The 17,737-nt window shown below is 38.3% G+C and overlaps 2 protein-coding genes across 2 annotated transcripts; both read left to right on the forward strand.

Moving 5' to 3' along the window:
* Positions 1-224: 224 nt before the first annotated feature.
* LOC122058188 (anthranilate synthase alpha subunit 2, chloroplastic-like) lies at positions 225-11,044 on the forward strand. The gene is made up of 12 exons (XM_042620734.1): positions 225-501; positions 1,446-1,748; positions 1,880-2,067; positions 2,146-2,335; positions 6,286-6,437; positions 7,264-7,379; positions 7,459-7,705; positions 7,823-7,879; positions 8,205-8,357; positions 9,321-9,401; positions 9,697-9,783; positions 10,496-11,044. Exons 2-12 carry the CDS (start codon positions 1,565-1,567, stop codon positions 10,817-10,819), a joined length of 1,779 nt encoding a protein of 592 aa, XP_042476668.1. The 5' UTR covers positions 225-501; positions 1,446-1,564; the 3' UTR covers positions 10,820-11,044.
* Positions 11,045-13,140: 2,096 nt separating this feature from the next.
* LOC122057121 (pleckstrin homology domain-containing protein 1-like) lies at positions 13,141-14,114 on the forward strand. Its single transcript, XM_042619122.1, has one exon. It carries the CDS (start codon positions 13,287-13,289, stop codon positions 13,719-13,721), a length of 435 nt encoding a protein of 144 aa, XP_042475056.1. The 5' UTR covers positions 13,141-13,286; the 3' UTR covers positions 13,722-14,114.
* The last annotated feature ends 3,623 nt before the right edge of the window (positions 14,115-17,737 follow it).

Here is a 17,737-nt window from a genome sequence, read left to right on the forward strand (position 1 = left end):
CAGATTTTTTTTTTTTTTTTTTTTTTTTTTTGTTTTAAACATCTATACTCGTATCATTGCCGATTTTAAAATTGAAGCACCAGAACGGATCCACATGCCAGGATGAGGGACAATGTCACGAGGGTAGGCACTGTAAGGGGGCCGTTTATAGACAGGAATTTCTACAACGTCTTGTCGTATACAATATAAAGTGGGGATCTTCCTGAGGCGCCATTGAACTGTGGGGTCACATGATTTGATGTATTCCAAAATGAGCAGCGAGCGTTAATTGTAGAATTTGAATGGTCAGGAGCAAGGCTGGAGGAGCTGGGCGGTGTTAACGCTTCTCTCGTGGAGACAGGTGACCATTCCGAGACGACGCGAGGGAGAGAGAGAGAGAGAACTGCTCTTCCTCACTTCACCACCCTCACCTCACCTCACCTCGCCGGATTCTTTCTCTACATTTAACTGTTTTCATCTCAATCTTGCGAGACGAGCTAAGGTTTCCAGCATTTTCACAAGGTATGTTTATTATTTCTCTTTCTCTAATCCAATATTGCGCGATCTCTGCATCTTTTGCTTCTCTGTCTTCTTAATCTCTGAGAATGTTTCTCATGGTGAACCATTTCAGTTGCGGGTTTCCACGATCCCTTGGCCTTGGGAATGTGAGAATCTTGGCCATGGTTCACTATTGATGGCTTGACTTGTTTCATATACATCATTTAGAGAGAGAGAGAGAGTTATTTGAAGCACCATTTTGAACTTTCTTCCTTAATTTCATGGTTGTTCATTGACCATTGCTTTGATTCCTTGAATACCATCTTCTTGATAAAATGCGTAAGACATAATTTCACTATGTATATGTATAATATCCCCATCGAGTCATAAGCGAAAGATTTCTGCATCCCATTTCTACCCTCAAAAGATATACTGATTTTAGCTTTTTCTCCCCTTTTTGGGATATAGATAAGTTGTGATTTTGACTTTCCTACCACTGGCAGCTTATGAGGTTATTTGGTTGATAAGAGTTTTAAGAGTATGCTTACAATGTCAGCTTTTCTTTTCTGTATAGTCTTATGAATGCTAATGAAACTATGGTAAGGTCTAAATGCTTGATTCAGGAAATGATCATAAGGTGTAACTGATCAATGCTATTGTGAAAGGCTATGCATGCTGGTGGGACTTAAAAACTTGATTCTTTAATTATCCAAATGTTCTGAGGAGCTAAAGATGAAAAATAAGGACGGTTTGACGCGGTTACTTAAATACCCTAATGCATCGCAAGGATAGAATAGCAAAGGAACCAAGAGCCTTTGACTTAAAATAGCTTATGCTCAGGTGCCTAGGATGATATGAGGATCCTATTCGTTTTTGTGTGTCTCTTGTTTCTTAGTCATTTTTTGTGATGTTTGAAATTCGGTGAGAACAAAATAGATTGACAAACCAAATATTGTGACACAATTCAGAAACTTTCTGGCAACAACAGCAGTATCAGATTTTGGGAAGCAACAGTAACTGCAACATCAGCTGCAACATTTGGACCTTGTGAAGAGACACTTATTTGATTCTAAATAATGCTTTGAGAATGGAAACGGTAGCTCTTTCAACCCGTTTTGTTCCATCAGTTACTAGTTTATCTCCAGCTGTTCCTGCTAGTGCCCCTGTCCGTGCCCTTTGCCGCAGAAGCTCAAGAGGTTTTCCTACCTTGTCTGGCTTCCGTTCCTATCTTTGTACGCTGAAATGCTCAGCGGTTTCTGCTCCATCGTTAGGTCTCTCTCTCTCTCTCTCTCTCTCTCTCAAACTTTCCAAGAGAATAATTATTTTGGGGGGAGAGTGTTGAAAGAACTCTAGAATATTCAATTTAATTTTTTAAATGTTATTTCTGCTTCTGTCTTTGCAGTCCAGGATGGCACTGTGAAGTTTGTAGAAGCTTCTAAGGATGGAAACTTAGTTCCTCTTTACAGTTGCATATTCTCTGACCACTTGACTCCGGTGCTTGCTTACCGATGTTTGGTTAAAGAAGATGATCGAGATGCTCCAAGCTTCTTGTTTGAGTCAGTTGAGCAGGGTTTTGGATCATCGAGTGTTGTAAGCCCCATTCCTCTTTATAAATAACCCCCCTCTTCTCTTTGTATTAATTTACTCAGTTTGCATTAATTTTGTTAGGGGCGCTATAGTGTGGTTGGAGCTCAGCCAACAATGGAAATTGTGGCAAAGGAGAATCTCGTCACAATTATGGACCATGACAAAGGGTGTAGGACTGAGGAGTTTGTAGAGGATCCAATGGTAATTCCTCAGAGAATCATGGAGAGTTGGAAACCACAGCTGATTGAAGAGCTTCCAGCTGCATTTTGTGGTATGTATGGAAAATGAGCCCATAAGGAAGCTCTACTGCAAAATCAGACTAGTTATGATTCTGATCACCCATTTCCTTCCTGGTTACTAGTAGAAGATAATTCATGATTTTAATAATAATCCTTTTGGAAGAATTTATCTTACATAATCCGCATACTATAAATCTCTAATAATTCTTGAATTGCATGGGTATGCACTATTATGATGTGGACCGTGTTTGTTTTGGGACTTGCTTCAATTTTAGAACCTAAATTCTTAATTTTTTTACTTTTGGTTGTGACTATGGTGTTTTTCTTGACTTGGGGATCCTTTTGTTATTTATGCTTTTCATGTTTAGTTGGGAAGCAGTCTTAGGTTGGAGATGTTGGGTTAGCTGGGTAAGGTTCAATTGGCCCAAACTACTGTACTTGCTGATTTGATTTTGCCGTCATCAGGTTTATAGTGTGCAGGTCAACCAATAAAGAATCGGTGCTACAAACTGTTAATGGTACCGAGTATCAACAAGCTCACTATGACCTCCATTTGAGTGAAAATTGACTCAATATTACTATCATCTAACCAAGGGTCAACTGATAGTTCCTTGGTTAGATGATTGGTTATTGGAATGTAATTCAACGGAAGGTTTCTTTAGGGTTTCAAGAAAACTAACCTAGAAGATTTTGATTTTTAAGTAACTCAAAAGGAATGATCATAGGATTACATTTGACGATTGGCTACCCTAAAATGGATTTCCTATTTGTATGTTTTTTTGCCTGTCTGGCAGGTTTTTCAAGGGAATTTTGAAATTGATCAGGGTTTCTAATACGAAACAGCTTACGGGGAATGGAAGAAAATTATAAAATCTCAGCTCTGGATGCTTGAAAGCTTTTAGTGAAGGATTTTAAGGGCTTGATTGGGTGTCTGATGGTTCAAGTACAAGTAGGCTATGTGAAAACAAGAAGATAAATTAGAAACATGTACTCCGGCGTGGGTTGAGAAGGAATTCACCCGCTGCCCATCAAATGAGTACATCCGCACTATTAACACACTAAATTGAGATACAACTCAAATTTTTTTCATTGGATGAGGAAAAAAAAAAAAAATTCTTACATCAGTCTTTAACACTTGGCCCTCCTATTAATACATTAATGGATTAACCCATCCCTGGTAAAATTATGACTTAAAACTGATTATATCTCATTAGAAATCAAATGAGATCCAATTTTTCTGGTTATCCAGCCTAACAAATAAAATACTCAGATTTTCAGTCCTCATTATTGCCCTACTAATGCAGAGTTCCTATGCTAATTAGTAAATCTGGTTTCCTCTTAGTTTAGGACACAGAAGTGAGCTCACAATTGATAGGTAGATCTGATTTTAATTAGAAAATACCCAAAAAGCTGTAAAGTTTTGTTACGATTCCAGAATCCTGCGACCAAACCAAGGAAAGAAAGAAAGAAGACTGAAGAGAGAAGAGGGTTGAGAGGCGAGATCACAGATCACTCCAAAAGAGGGGAACTAACCTGCGATCAGACCAGAATAGTCTACCGCAGGTTAGATCTTAGATATATATATATATATATATATGATTCCAGAAATAAGACAGTTACAAAACTACCCATGTAACCTGCACTAGTCAGCCCTAATACACAATATAAACGATAGGACCAAAATACCCCTTACGCCTAAAACTTAACAAGTTTATTGGAAAATGCAAAACTTTTAAAATCGAACGTAAAAGCTTGATGTGAATTTCAGACAGTAGAACCAGATCAAAAGCCAAAGCTTGATATGTAATTAAGACAGGAGGACCAGATCAAAAGTGAAAGCTTGAGATGGAATTCAAACAGTAGAACCAGATTAAAGACTTCACAGAAATTGAAAGGCATAGATTTAGAATATTAGCAAAGAATGGAAGGGAACGGACCTGGGAATCTACCCAGAAATACCCTTATGAGTGCACCCAAGCCTAGAGGAATTCACCCCTAGCAGAAACACTGCAGATCCAGTGTGTGAAAAACCAGATATTTGTTCATAATAAATGTGGCCATAGGAGGGGCCTGGTTACACCTATTTATTGAGCCGACAGAACCCCATGTGTTGCTATTACTACTAATTCTAAAAGTATTATAAACTCTCTAGAAGCTAGAACAGAAATCAGAACCTATAGCTAGTTTCCAAAAGAAATAGGAACTGCCATCAGCTAAGACTAAGCTCTCTTCTTTCAGAAAATAGAAACTCAAAAACATAGACTTAGGGAATAGAACTTAAACTCCGAAATAGATCTCATTTTCCTACTTACGACCTATTACTTAGGCCTATTAAAGAAACTCAACACAATTGAAAACAATTGGATCAAAGCCCAATATGCATATAAGAGTGATAAGACAACCCAACTCTTGTTTCATCTAAAATCAGCCCTTTTCTGTGCTTTTCCTGAATCACCTATTGACCAAATTCTTATATTTACAAAACTCCCTGATTGAAACTATTTATCGAGAAATTGAATAAATCAAAGAACCCATGGCCGGACGGCCCGGACTTAAGGCGTTACTCACTTACCAGGGGCTACAACCTTAATGACCAGATTCCTCACTTCTTTCTTTATTTCTATCTTCTTCTTCTTCTCCTTTTTTTATTTTTCCGGGGGGGGGGGAGGAGAATAATGTAAAACTAGAATCACAAGTGATCCTAATCCCAAGCAGGATCTGAAAATGAAGGTCCTAGATGGGACAACAAGCCCTCAAAAGATGAGCCAATGCCAATGGTTGAATTGAGAGTTATGTTGTTGACATGGATTAGGAAACTTTTGACAACTTTTGATATCTTGAGAATTCAGCCTTTGATGAACCTCAAATTTGGAGCAAAGGTCCCTCGCGTGATGCCCAAGTATCCTTCAAAAGACGACCCTCAACTGATGGCTAGTTGGGAAGTTATTGCTTGAATAATGAAAAAGGAAACTTTATGGAAGTTGTGCAGTATCAACAGCTATATGCGTTGAATAGTCTTCAAACTAATCTTTTGATGGAGCTTCTGAACTTCAACAAGCTTGTTTTGATCATTCAAACACTCTCTCATAGCAAACAAATAAAAAGAAAATAAGAAAAGAAAGAGAATTTGATGGAGAGGTTGAGAAGGAGGGGGGGGGGGAATGAAGAATTAGGGAATGGGCATCTCACCCCTCTGGTTTAGGCACCTCACCTAGGGCATCTCATTCAATTGCATCCCACAGCACAACAATATAAGCCATATTTTTTTGTTTAACTCAAATCTGTCTTCTCATTATAATTGATGGGTTTTAAATAGCCTTACATTACGTGGATACAAAGACATAATAAAAATGGAAACAAGTGCTGGAAATAAAACCTTCTAACTTAACTTCTAACTTGCTAACCAAGTAAGAGTAAATTAGAAACTAACAACTAATGATAAAAAGGAAACTAACCTAAGTTACAAAATTGAAACTTGTTTAACTAACAAAATAGGAAATTAACTTGACTAACTTGCTCACTAAGAAATTAAAAACTAACTAAAGTATATAGAAAACTAAAATATAAGATATTGATCCAAAAGTACTGTTCACAAGACACTTGTGTAACTGTTCACGTGAACAGTGTTTTCTGACTCTTGTTTTACTCTTCTACTTCAAGCTTTGATCTACATCAGGGGGTGGGGGTATCTTAGCTGATTGCTCTCAGATTTCCATCAGTAAATGAGAGGGGGGAGGGGGAGGAAGAAGCCTTGGAGGTTAATAAATTTCTGTTAACTGGGAGCAGAGAAAAGCCGACATAGAATCGTTTTGTGGTAACTGTTTAATACAGATTTTTTAATTATTTTGAGAGTTATCGTTCAGTCAATAATTTCAAAATTTCCATGATATATGTTCTATGCAAAATTGTGAAGTCGTAGCCTAATTGATGAAAATGCCAATAGTGGTTCCTGTAGATTATAAATCAGTGCCATTATGACCAGGTGGATGGGTGTGTTTTTTCTCCTATGATACTGTGCGGTATGTGGAGAAGAAAAAGCTTCCATTCTCAAATGCGCATGAAGATGACAGAAACCTTGCAGATGTCCATCTGGGCCTCTATGATGATGTTATAGTGTTTGATCATGTGGAGAAGGTACTTTTGTTTCTGACCTCATAAAAACCTGCTACATTCTCCTCCTTGCTAAGTTTTTGGACTGGTTAACAGTCTTGAGTCTTTTAAAAACAAAAAAAGAAAAAAAGAGCAACCCAGTGCACGAGGCTTCCGCTACTGCAGGGTCTGGGAGGGGCGAATGTATGCAGCCTTATCTCTGCTTTGCAAGAGAGGCTGATTCGAAATTTCGAACCTGTGACCAACCTGTTGCAATAGTGCAACTTGACCGTTGTGCCACAGCCCACAGGCTCACTCCAGTTTTGAGTCTTTGATTGCTTTATTTATTTTTCATTAGTTGAAGATATAAAATGAATCCATGTTTTTAATGTATATTTGCTGCTGAAAGGCTAGTGCATTCCATATGGGTGGAAGTGCAGTGTTGGGCATCTTTCTTGGACATACTCATCAGACTTGTTGACATGGTTACTTACATAGTTTTCACAGTGTCTAGGTGACCCAAGGCGCTGGGGGGGGGGGGGGGTGTTCAAACGCAAGGCAACCAAAATGCCTGGATTCCTTGACAACTATCTTTCCAAGAGTCTAAGACATTTTTTTTTTTTGCCGTACATGTAAACCAATTATTGCCTCTCTTTCCGTCTCCCTCCCTCCCTCCCTCCTTTTCTGCTTAGTTTTTCCATTAGAATATAAAATATTTTCATGTTGGGCCTTTGCTGACAATTGGCATACCTTTATTCACTAAGCATCCTTCCAAAAATGAAAAAGGAAAAAAGAAAAGAGAAAGAAACAGGTCAGGTTTCTCTTATATTAAACTAATTAAGGGGTTGTTGGCTGTTTTCTTTGCCTTCAGAAAGCATATGTGATCCACTGGGTGCGGTTGGATCGGTACTCTTCAGTTGACGAGGCTTACACAGATGGAATGAGTCGCTTGGAACTTTTAGTATCTAGAGTACAAAATAATGACACGTGAGTAAATAAGTTAACCCATTGTCCTTTAACCATGACTGTTTGCTTTCAATATATTTGATTGGTTGTCAACTGTTAGACCAAGGCTGTCAGCAGGTTCTATAAAAACAGGCACTCGCCTTTTTGGTTCATCGTTGGAGATGTCAAGCATGACGAGAGAGGCATACAAGAAATCTGTAATGCAAGCTAAGGAACATATCCTTGCTGGGGATATTTTCCAAATAGTATTAAGTCAACGTTTTGAGCGTCGAACATTTGCTGATCCATTTGAAGTATACAGAGCACTGAGAGTTGTGAATCCAAGTCCATATATGGCTTATCTTCAGGTATATCTACTTTTCTCTGAAGACCTCTTTTTTGGTATTCTATTTGACTTGGAACTTTTTGAGTAGTTTGATTAAAGGTGAAATGATTTTGATATTAATTTGGTTCGTCTCAATTAGGCCAGAGGATGTATTATGGTTGCTTCAAGCCCAGAAATTCTCACTCGTGTGAAGAAGGTAATGGATGAAGTAACTAGTTTTATCTTTTCTCCGTAATGCTAAATTGCTACCTACTAAGGCATTTCAAGATTCAGTACTATTTTCCTTAGAAATTTATTTCCATGCTTTTTTTTTCCTTTTGGGGGGGGGGGGTTGGCTATGATTTTTTTGTGGAATTTATTGTGATTTAGCTCCATGTAAAGGGTTTCAATCTTCTTTAAGTTGAACTGCATCTTGCCTATTAATTTCTAATATTGGTTAAAGATATTAAAGCCTCAAGGTACTATTTCTCTTTTCAAAAGTTGGTGTTATGGCATAACCCTCAACATGTTCTTATTAACAGAGAAAGATTACTAACCGGCCGCTTGCGGGGACTGTTAGAAGAGGTAAGACTGACAAGGAGGATGAGATGTTGGAAAAGGAGTTGCTTAGTGATGAAAAGCAATGTGCAGAGCACATTATGCTAGTTGATTTGGGACGTAATGATGTTGGAAAGGTTTGTCCTTACTTTCTCATTGATTTGAAATATTCATTACAGGGTTAGAAGATTTTTCTCCTTACTATAATTTGCTCATGCATTTATTGTGTTTCGTTTTTTTCTTTGTCACCTTAGTGAGTAGGGCCATGTGCGGGTTCTATGTTGCAGGTTTAACATTTAGGTCTTGAGATTTTAGCTTTTCTTTTTATCATGTTGATGTTTTCATGACCGAGGTAGTTATATTTGAATAGTTGAATTATGCTCATCTCAAAATTTTCAATTCTTTCTCTTCTTTTGCCCTGCATGGTTAAGTTTTCTGAAAGGGGATGTGCTCCAACTGGTTAAGTGCCAGGGATCGAATAGAACTGCTTCAAGACATGGTTTTCATGCTACATGTCTTGTTACTTGCGGATCACTCACATGAAAGTATTGATTGAAGTACAGGTGACATGTAGGGCTAGGGCAATGGAATGATCAAGAAATATCATGATCTTATTTCTGTAGTAAGTTAACAAGGAGATACAGTAACTCATTGTAGTACGTGATTAAGATGGTTGAGAAGTTTGTTTAAACTAGAACATGACTGAGTTGTATAAAGAAATTTTGAGGGTAAAACCCATCACAATATGTGATTAAGATTGTTTAAAAGTTATTGTTTAGCTGGATCATGACTAGGTTTCATATTGCACTATCAGAAATGAGGGACGAGACCGATTTCAGCAACTGAACAGGAATTTTGGAATCAATTGGCACAGATGGTTTAACACCCTCCACCCAGAAAAAAAAAAAAAATCCCATGAATTTTGCTTCACTACCACTGATCTGGGCTTCATATTTATATATGTTCTCCTAGAATGTGTCAGTGATTAGTCTATAATGTCCATGTTATTTTGCCTTCTGCTGGTTCATATATTCGAACACTTTCTCATGGAAATCATTGAAGATGCAATGATTTATATCTAATAGGTATGATTTCCACAGGTCTCCAAAGCTGGTTCTGTTAAGGTGGAGAAGCTTATGAATGTTGAGCGGTACTCCCATGTCATGCACATTAGCTCCACGGTAAGGACCTCTGCCTGCAGTATCTGTTGTAATATTCTCTGTTATGCTTCACCTCCATAATAATCAACGGTCTGCATCAGCTGCATAAAGATTTGATGCATAATCTTTGCCATGTTTTATCGATTTACAGTTTTCAATGGTATTACTTGAGATATAAGATTTGTGAATATTTCTTCCTGAGAATCAATTATATCTATTTCTAGTTTACCCAACCCTTTCTAGAAGTTCTATTTTCTGTGGAAGTTTGTTTTTCATTTGTTCAAGGCTTTAATGAGAAATTGTTGGCTCCTTTCAGGTTACAGGTGAATTACTTGATGGTCTCACTTCCTGGGATGCACTACGTGCAGCATTACCTGTTGGAACAGTGAGTGGAGCACCAAAGGTATTCAGAAATTGCTTGGTTTGTGATCATTTATAATTGTCTGGTTGTTATAATTATCAGAAACTCTCAAAGGGCTCTAGACTTGCAAGTTGTATAGTTCCTTTTTTTTCTTTTTTCTTTTTTCTTTTCTGGTGGGGGTGGGGGGGAAGAGGGAGATTGGATTGGGAAATAGTCTCTTAATTTGTGTGTTTCTGGTGCTGGATAATGTGGGAAGTTTGAGAATACTAGTTGCCTGGTGTCGTTAAGCAGTTGCATGATGCACAAGCTAAGTACATATTCAATCCTGCTTTGTTTCTCACATTTTTGTCTTTCTCTGCGAATCCTTCTATGGTGAAAGATGTGACGGTTGGGATTGTGTTGTCTTCGGAGAATGTTCTCATTAGAAGATTGTCTTGGTGGGATTCATCTGATAGGTTCCAAATGCGCTTAGCAATATAGGTAGCTAGGTTGACTTAGCAGTCTACCTCTTTGATTAATTCACTTTCCATAATCATTAACCCATTTTGTTATAGAATTATCCCTTTCATGGCTCCACCTATTTTGTTGTGTCAAATGCGGGGATGAATTGAATTGTTGATGGAGTCAAGCGAGAGTTGCTTGTTTCACTTTTCTGCAGAACAATTCACTACTCTCCTATTAGAGAGTATAAAGGATGGTGTTTGGATCACCACTGCAGGGTATTTTATTTTGTTTCTATTGTAATGTGAAACAGGTGAAGGCTATGGAATTGATAGATCAGCTGGAAGCCACTAGACGCGGTCCATATAGTGGTGGTTTCGGAGGCATTTCCTTTGCTGGAGATATGGACATTGCTCTTGCTCTTAGGACCATCATTTTCCCTACCGGAACCCGTTATGACACAATGTACTCGTACAAGGATGCGAACAAACGCCGGGAATGGGTGGCCCACCTTCAAACTGGGGCTGGGATTGTGGCTGACAGTGTACCCGATGATGAGCAGAGAGAGTGTGAAAACAAAGCAGCTGGTCTTTCCTGTGCCATTGATCTGGCAGAGTCAACATTTGTTGATAAATGAAAATTGAGGGGGTTTAGATTGGCTTTTGGGGGGGGGGGGGGGGGGCTCTGCTGTTTCTGTGGGTTACCATGGGAAAGGAAGTCAAATCTGGAGATAACTATGTTCTTCTCCTGTTCTTTATATAATGAGAAGTCTTTTTAGGATTTTAGGATCAGACGTTTGAACTGTAGTGAATCGCTGGTGCATAGCATTTTGAGAGAGAATTCTGTGGTTTATATTTTCACATTTTCCTGGAGAGTTGGTTTAAAAATATTTGATTCAAATTTTAAAGTAAAAATGTGAAAACTGAGCTCTAGCTTGGGCTAATCCATCATAATCTTAGCCCCAGCTAGAGTTGAATTTTGGGAGGTAAAGGTCACCTTTTATTTTTTTTAGGGATTTTTTTTATTGATGCTCTTAAGGTGTCGAATATTATTATTATTATTAATTTTTTTTTTATTTTTTTTTTTTTTGGGTGACCAATGAATTTGACAAACTTTTGGATTTTTTTTTCCCTAATGAGGCAAATATTTTTCATTTGACGTGCACTAGAAAATGTGCATGAATAAACTTTTAATAATGACATTATGATTAGTCAATTTTTAGTTATTTTTCAAAATTCTTTTATACTCCAAACTTTCATGATTTAAAATTTTTTGGGAATAAAATGAGTGGCAATTAAAAGAGGGGGAATTGTTTTGCACACTGTTTCACACCCCCCTCAAGAACAATAAATTGTCTTAAATACTACTATTGTAAGATTTGTTTTGGGGACTCTCCAATTGAGGAACTTCATTTCGCATTAGTTTTCTATATTATAAATTCATTTCGTATTAGTTTTCTATATTTTAAATTCAATTTGTTCAATAAATCTGGAATTGTGGGAATTCTAATTTCTCGAGGATCTCTTCCCTATTATAAAAAACTATTTGCCTCTCACGATTGACTAATATTCATCCATTATTGTGTTAAGAAAACAAATATCTGAATTTTGATGGAGAAAAGGCATATTCATGTACACTTAAGTCTGATGCATCACCAATGGGTCAAGCTAGTGCATGAAAATAATTACTTGGTACAGTGGTTGTTGCAACCTTGGAGTAGGTTATGGGTTCAAGTTTCTGTTTTCACCTTGTGTCATTTGACCCCCTTTTCCCTCCTCAGTCTCACTTCTCTCCCCTCTCTTGTAATTGTAGTTAAAGTTGCATCTGTCAATAAGATAGGGTCAGAGGTGTTCAATGCAAACAAGTAAACGAAATCAAACATATAAAATGTAACCAAGACTGAACCCTGCCAATACAAAATCAGTAAGAAACAATATCAACAAAAAATATAAAAAAATTACTTTTTCCTTGACTATTTACATATATGTATATATGGCAAACCAAACTCAAATCCAACTAAATCGATATTGAAGTGATAAGAGAAACCAATAAGAAACCAAGACTGAATCTTTTAAAAACAACCTTAATTTTTTTGTTGTGCAAGAGCCCCCTCCTCTTTTTTCTTTTCTAAGGCCCATAGGTCCCCTCAAGGAGGAGGGAAGTGGTGACTCAAAAGATCCCAAGGGGACCGCTTGGATAGGGTGAAAAAAAAAAAACCTAGTTCATACATACATAGCTTAGCTTTTATTTTCATTGATACAAGCATGGCTTTAAGTATAGGTTGTATTGATGTTAGCTGATATCGGTTATTCATATTGTTTCAAAGGTAAAACAGTAAAAAAAAAAATTATACATTTTACAAAAATAAGGGTAAAACCAACCACTATGTGTCCGGATCATGATTTCAAGTATCGATCCGGGATCGGTAGTATTGGTTGTATCGGATCATCAGCTGAGACCGATCCCCAATTTGATTTCGATCTGGATTGATTATCCGGATGGTTTCAGGGGTAAAATAGGAAAAAAAAAGTACTTTTTATAAAATTTAAGGGTAAAATAGACCGATACTCACTGATCCCATCTGATCCAGATTGGTATCAGATCAGTATTGGAAGAGACTGATACCGATACCAATATCGATATCAATACCATCCCCTAAATCCTTGGTCCGAATTGATACTAGATACCGATACCATCCCTAAATCCATAAATGCGAGGATAATTAAGTAAAGATACAGGGTTATATCTGTCAAATAATCAGCCAAAAGCCGATCTTTCCTTGGCTCCAGCAACGCAAAGCTGAGGCCTCCACTATTTTATAATAGTTTGCGTCAGCTTCACGCATTTAATTAAAATTAAAAAAATTTAATAAAAAAATTTGGGTAGAGGTTTTGCGTCAGCCTCACGCGTTTAAATAAGTTCCAGACCTACCCCACTTCCTAAAATCCTACGTCCGTATCAAGAAAGGAGTTACGAAGAAGTTTACCCTTTTATTTTAATCCTCTCTTCTCCCGTCCTGTCTCTCACACTTGCTTGCGCTTCTCTCTTCTTCGCTTCCGACTTGGACTTCCAGTTCCGCCTCACGCAGATCGAACAAGCGAGCGATGGCGACGAGCCTTTGGCAAGCCGTGACTGGTGCAGGTCCGATAGCGGAAGAATACGCTGGAGTGGAGTTCTGGTCGAATCCGGAACGCACAGGTTGGCTGACGAAGCAAGGAGAGTATATAAAGACATGGCGTCGCCGCTGGTTTGTGCTGAAACAAGGGAAGCTCTTCTGGTTCAAAGATTCATACGTGACTCGTGCTTCTAAGCCTCGAGGAGTTATTCCTGTTGGTAATTGCCTTACCGTCAAAGGTGCTGAAGATGTCCTTAATAAGCAGTTCGCTTTTGAGCTTTCCACCAGCCGAGAGACTATGTACTTTATTGCTGATTCTGATAAGGAGAAAGAGGAGTGGATCAACTCTATCGGTCGTTCCATCGTTCAACACTCGAGATCTGTTACCGATAATGAAGTCGTCGATTACGATAGCAAGCAATGAAGATCTAAGAATCTGATTTCCATACGACGTCCGTGTTCGATGCTTGTGTACACTATAGGTGCGCCTCGATCTTGAATTTGTATCTTGAACCGTTTCTTTTTTAATCGATGCGAGAGGACGCTGTTGTTAATTTCGAAAATCCGATGTACAGAGCTCTGCTTTGTTTTGGGTTATTTTTTTTTTTTCCCCTGTTATTCTTCACTCTCTCTGGCCGGATCTCGAAGGTCTCTTGGTGTAATTTTGGCGTCCTCTTGTTGTAATTTTAGTGTCTTGTGTGTCACGAATCAGGATTGATTTCTAGGGTTTTGGAATGTTTGTATATCTTATCTTTTGTTAAACTGTATCATGTGGATCCATAAATTTCTCCTTAAAATGTATTATTCTCTTTGGTTACCGGTTGCGGAAATTTAGGTTTGAATTTCCACCCGGTCCTCTCTCTCGATTGTGGATGAAAGGTGATTTAGTTCGATAAATCCGAACATCATCCATTCTTTTTTTTTTCGGATAATTATTATTTTTTATCTACTCCCATTTGGTATCTTCCTGTTAGAGGTCTTCTCCTTCCATTGGAACTGAATATTTATTGTTTTTCTTTGTTTGATGGAGATAACATGATATGTGTCACCCTTGCTTGTTTGAGCTTAGGGCTTTGGTAAGCGAGAATTTCCTGAAGTTCAATTTTTTGACAAAATGTCCTTACGATCCTTCTTCAGGCAGTTCGGCGTATTTATGGCTTTTCCTTTGGGGCCAGCTTTGTTTTGGTAGAGTGGAAATGGGATACTTAATAGTTTCACTCAGAACTTTTATAACATATTGACATAAAACTTCTGCTTCCTCCCTTTTGAAATCTGTGATAGGGCCTAGGAAAGAATTGCTTAGACTATTGGCTTAGTGATTAAAGTTAATTTCAGTCAGTTTATTTGGTGTTTTTAGTTTAGGTTTGGGCAGGGCTTGCTAATGAGATCTGATGGTCTGGTGTTTGAACAGGATGAGTAGCTTGATTATGGCTGAAGTAGTGATTTTAGGTTTTGGGCAGCTGATGCAGGGGAATTTCTTACATACTCCCACGGGAAGAAACGCAAATAGCAGGCCACTTAATGGCCATGATTTTAACAGGAGAGCCTTTTCTCCCGTTGGTGATATGGGCCAAATTCAGCTCATCAGTGGGCCTATTCTACCAGCCCATCTCATGGACCTTGAGCTAGTTAGCTCTTTTTTTTTTTTTTAGTTGTTTTAATTCAGTGCAAGGGCTTTACCTCGCATGGAAGGTTTACTTTTAAGTGTCCTTTTTTTGTTTTACGTTTTCTATTTGCTATGTAAGTTTGGGTAAACAAGTCACATAAGTCTTTTATTTTATATAGACTGAATTAAGGCTTTTGGCCAACGATTTATTATTGAATGAAGTTCATGGCTGTTGCCTTTGCTGCTGAGAAGCCTGAGATAGTATGCTAGTGAGGAGTGGGAAACTCTGTGATTAGAGAGATTCTGATCTAGGCCTGTTGGTGGGAAATCAAATGTCATTTCCCCCCTTTGGCCCTTCCTATGCTCTGTTTTCCTTCTCAAGTAAGTGCTGCTTCATCTGTTATTTATAAAGCTTGCTGGATTCTGATTTAATCTAAGATTGGGTGTAAGTTATTGAAGATTAACTTACAGCAGACCCACTTCATCACATACTTGGCGGCAGCAGCCCTGTTTTAGGGCCTATTTTGGCAGAATTGAGATCTTCTACCGAGGGGAATCAATCCATAAAATCCCCACCAGATTTTGGGGTATTAATTTGACCAGGGTTTGTAGTAAATCAGAACCTCTCATCTGCAATGACACGAAATCTCCTAAATTTTGTTTTTTTTTTCCCATTATTTTGATTCCTGACCTAAATCTAACCCTTGAATCATTGTAGTACTTTGGTGTTTTTATTATGCTAATAGCCTCTGTGCCTAGGATTTGAGCTCCGTCCATAAGGGCTGACTTTGACTACTATACATATCCTGATTTCTGGTTTTAGGGATTCTTTAGATCCAGTAAAAGGGGTGACATATCTGAACCATTGTGCTCAGCCTACCTAACCCCCACCAATTTGGTATTAGAGCTATGGTTGCATCAGGTTTTAACACTATAGAGTGAGTCTAAGGGAAGACCAGATTTCTATGACACATCTTGCTGATTTGATAAAGAGTCTGTCTGACTGTATGGTTTTTTTGGAACAACATGGCGACACAATGTCACAACATTAGCTCACTCCAAAGGATCATAGAGATGAGTATTACGTACAACCGGCTACTTCACATAACACTAACCGATAACAAGGAACTTTGCCACAGGGAGCACATACACCATAGGCACCAGGGAAGCAATCAGGTTCTAGCCCTATAGAGTCTAAGGGAAGACCAGATTTCTGTGACCTTTTTTATGTTTCATCAAAAAGGTCCATGTAGTGTGGAAAACAATCATCAACAAAGGGTACCAAATAACGATAGCCAAACAAAGAGGTAGTGAGAGAAGGACCCTAAGCATCGGTATGCATAATATGAAAAAGGAACTGTGGATCTATTGTCATGGTAAGGACATAAAGAACGACAATGTTTAACAAACAAACATGGTTCACATTGAAATACATAGGAATATTGAATAGAATAGAACAAGTGTCGCAATTTTTTGTGCATAACACAGAATGAGGGCTGACCTAAACGTTGATGCCACAACATCATAGAGTCAGCAATACTGTTGTCACTACAGGCATAGGACTGAGGATGAGGAAAAAAGATGTTTACGGATCAAGAAGGGGGAGCACTTTTCCTCATGTCCACTGACAGTAATCCTCTTATTCACCAAATCTTGAAAAATACAATGTTATGGGAAAAAAGTGAACAAAAAAAGTGACAACAATTCAGGGATTTGGTTATGTGGCTCACAGATTAGAGGTTAGTGTTAAACTTAGGAACATGAAGAATAAAATGAAGGGATATAGAGTTGGAAGTTGAGTAAGAGAAAGAGAGAAGAAAGGAAGAGAGGAGAAGGAGAGACGATGAGAGGAGAAAGAGAGAGTTGAGGGCAGAATTGTGTGTGAGCACATTTGCTCACCACACATATATTAGATTCTAATAATAACTTAGGGAATTACATATTCCTCCCTAGGGAGGTGAAAGGAAATAAAAGGAAATACAAAATAGGACGACTTAACATAAATACAGATCCTAAAGTACCCCTATTACATACATTCTAACATCCCCCTCAAGCTGGAGAATAAGTGTCATACATTCCCAGCTTGCATAAGAGGGAACTGAACTGGTGAGGAATGAGTCCTTTGGTGAAGATGTCTTCTGTCAACTGATCACCCATCTTTACAAGGGTGTGCAAATGTTGCCAGTGTCAATTTTTTCTTTGATAAAGTGTCGGTCCACTTCAATGTGCTTGGTTCTATCATGTTGTACTGGATTATGGGCAATGGTTATAGTGGCTTTATTGTCACAATAGAGACGCATAGGTACATCAGTATCAAATCCCAACTCAAGAACTAGTCGTCTCAACGAAATGAATTCACAAACTCCATGAGCCATTGCTTGTACTCTGCCTCTGCATTAGATCTAGCTACAATAGGTTGTTTCTTGCTCCGCCATGTAACCAAATTACCACCTACAAATGTGCAATAGTCAGAAGTAGATCGTCTGTCAGAGATGGATCCAGCGTAATCAGCATCAGAATAACCTTCTATCCCCAAGTGATTGTTTTGAGCATATAAGAGTTATTTTTCCGGAGAGGACTTCAAGTATCTGAGGATACGATACACAGCATCCAAGTGCCCACTCTTGGGAGCATGCATAAACTGGCTCACTACTCCCACTGCATAAGTGATATCTGGGCAATTCAGAGACAGATATATCATCTTCTCCACTAGCCTCTGGTATTTTCTTGCATTAACAAGAGAGGAACCACAATCTTCTCTTAGCTTGTGATTTTTTTCAATAGAAGAACTTGCCGGTTTACACCCCAACATCCATGTTTCCTTCAACAAGTCT

Source organism: Macadamia integrifolia, chromosome 12, assembly GCF_013358625.1.
Source record: "Macadamia integrifolia cultivar HAES 741 chromosome 12, SCU_Mint_v3, whole genome shotgun sequence".
In the NCBI taxonomy this organism is placed as follows: Eukaryota; Viridiplantae; Streptophyta; class Magnoliopsida; order Proteales; family Proteaceae; genus Macadamia; species Macadamia integrifolia.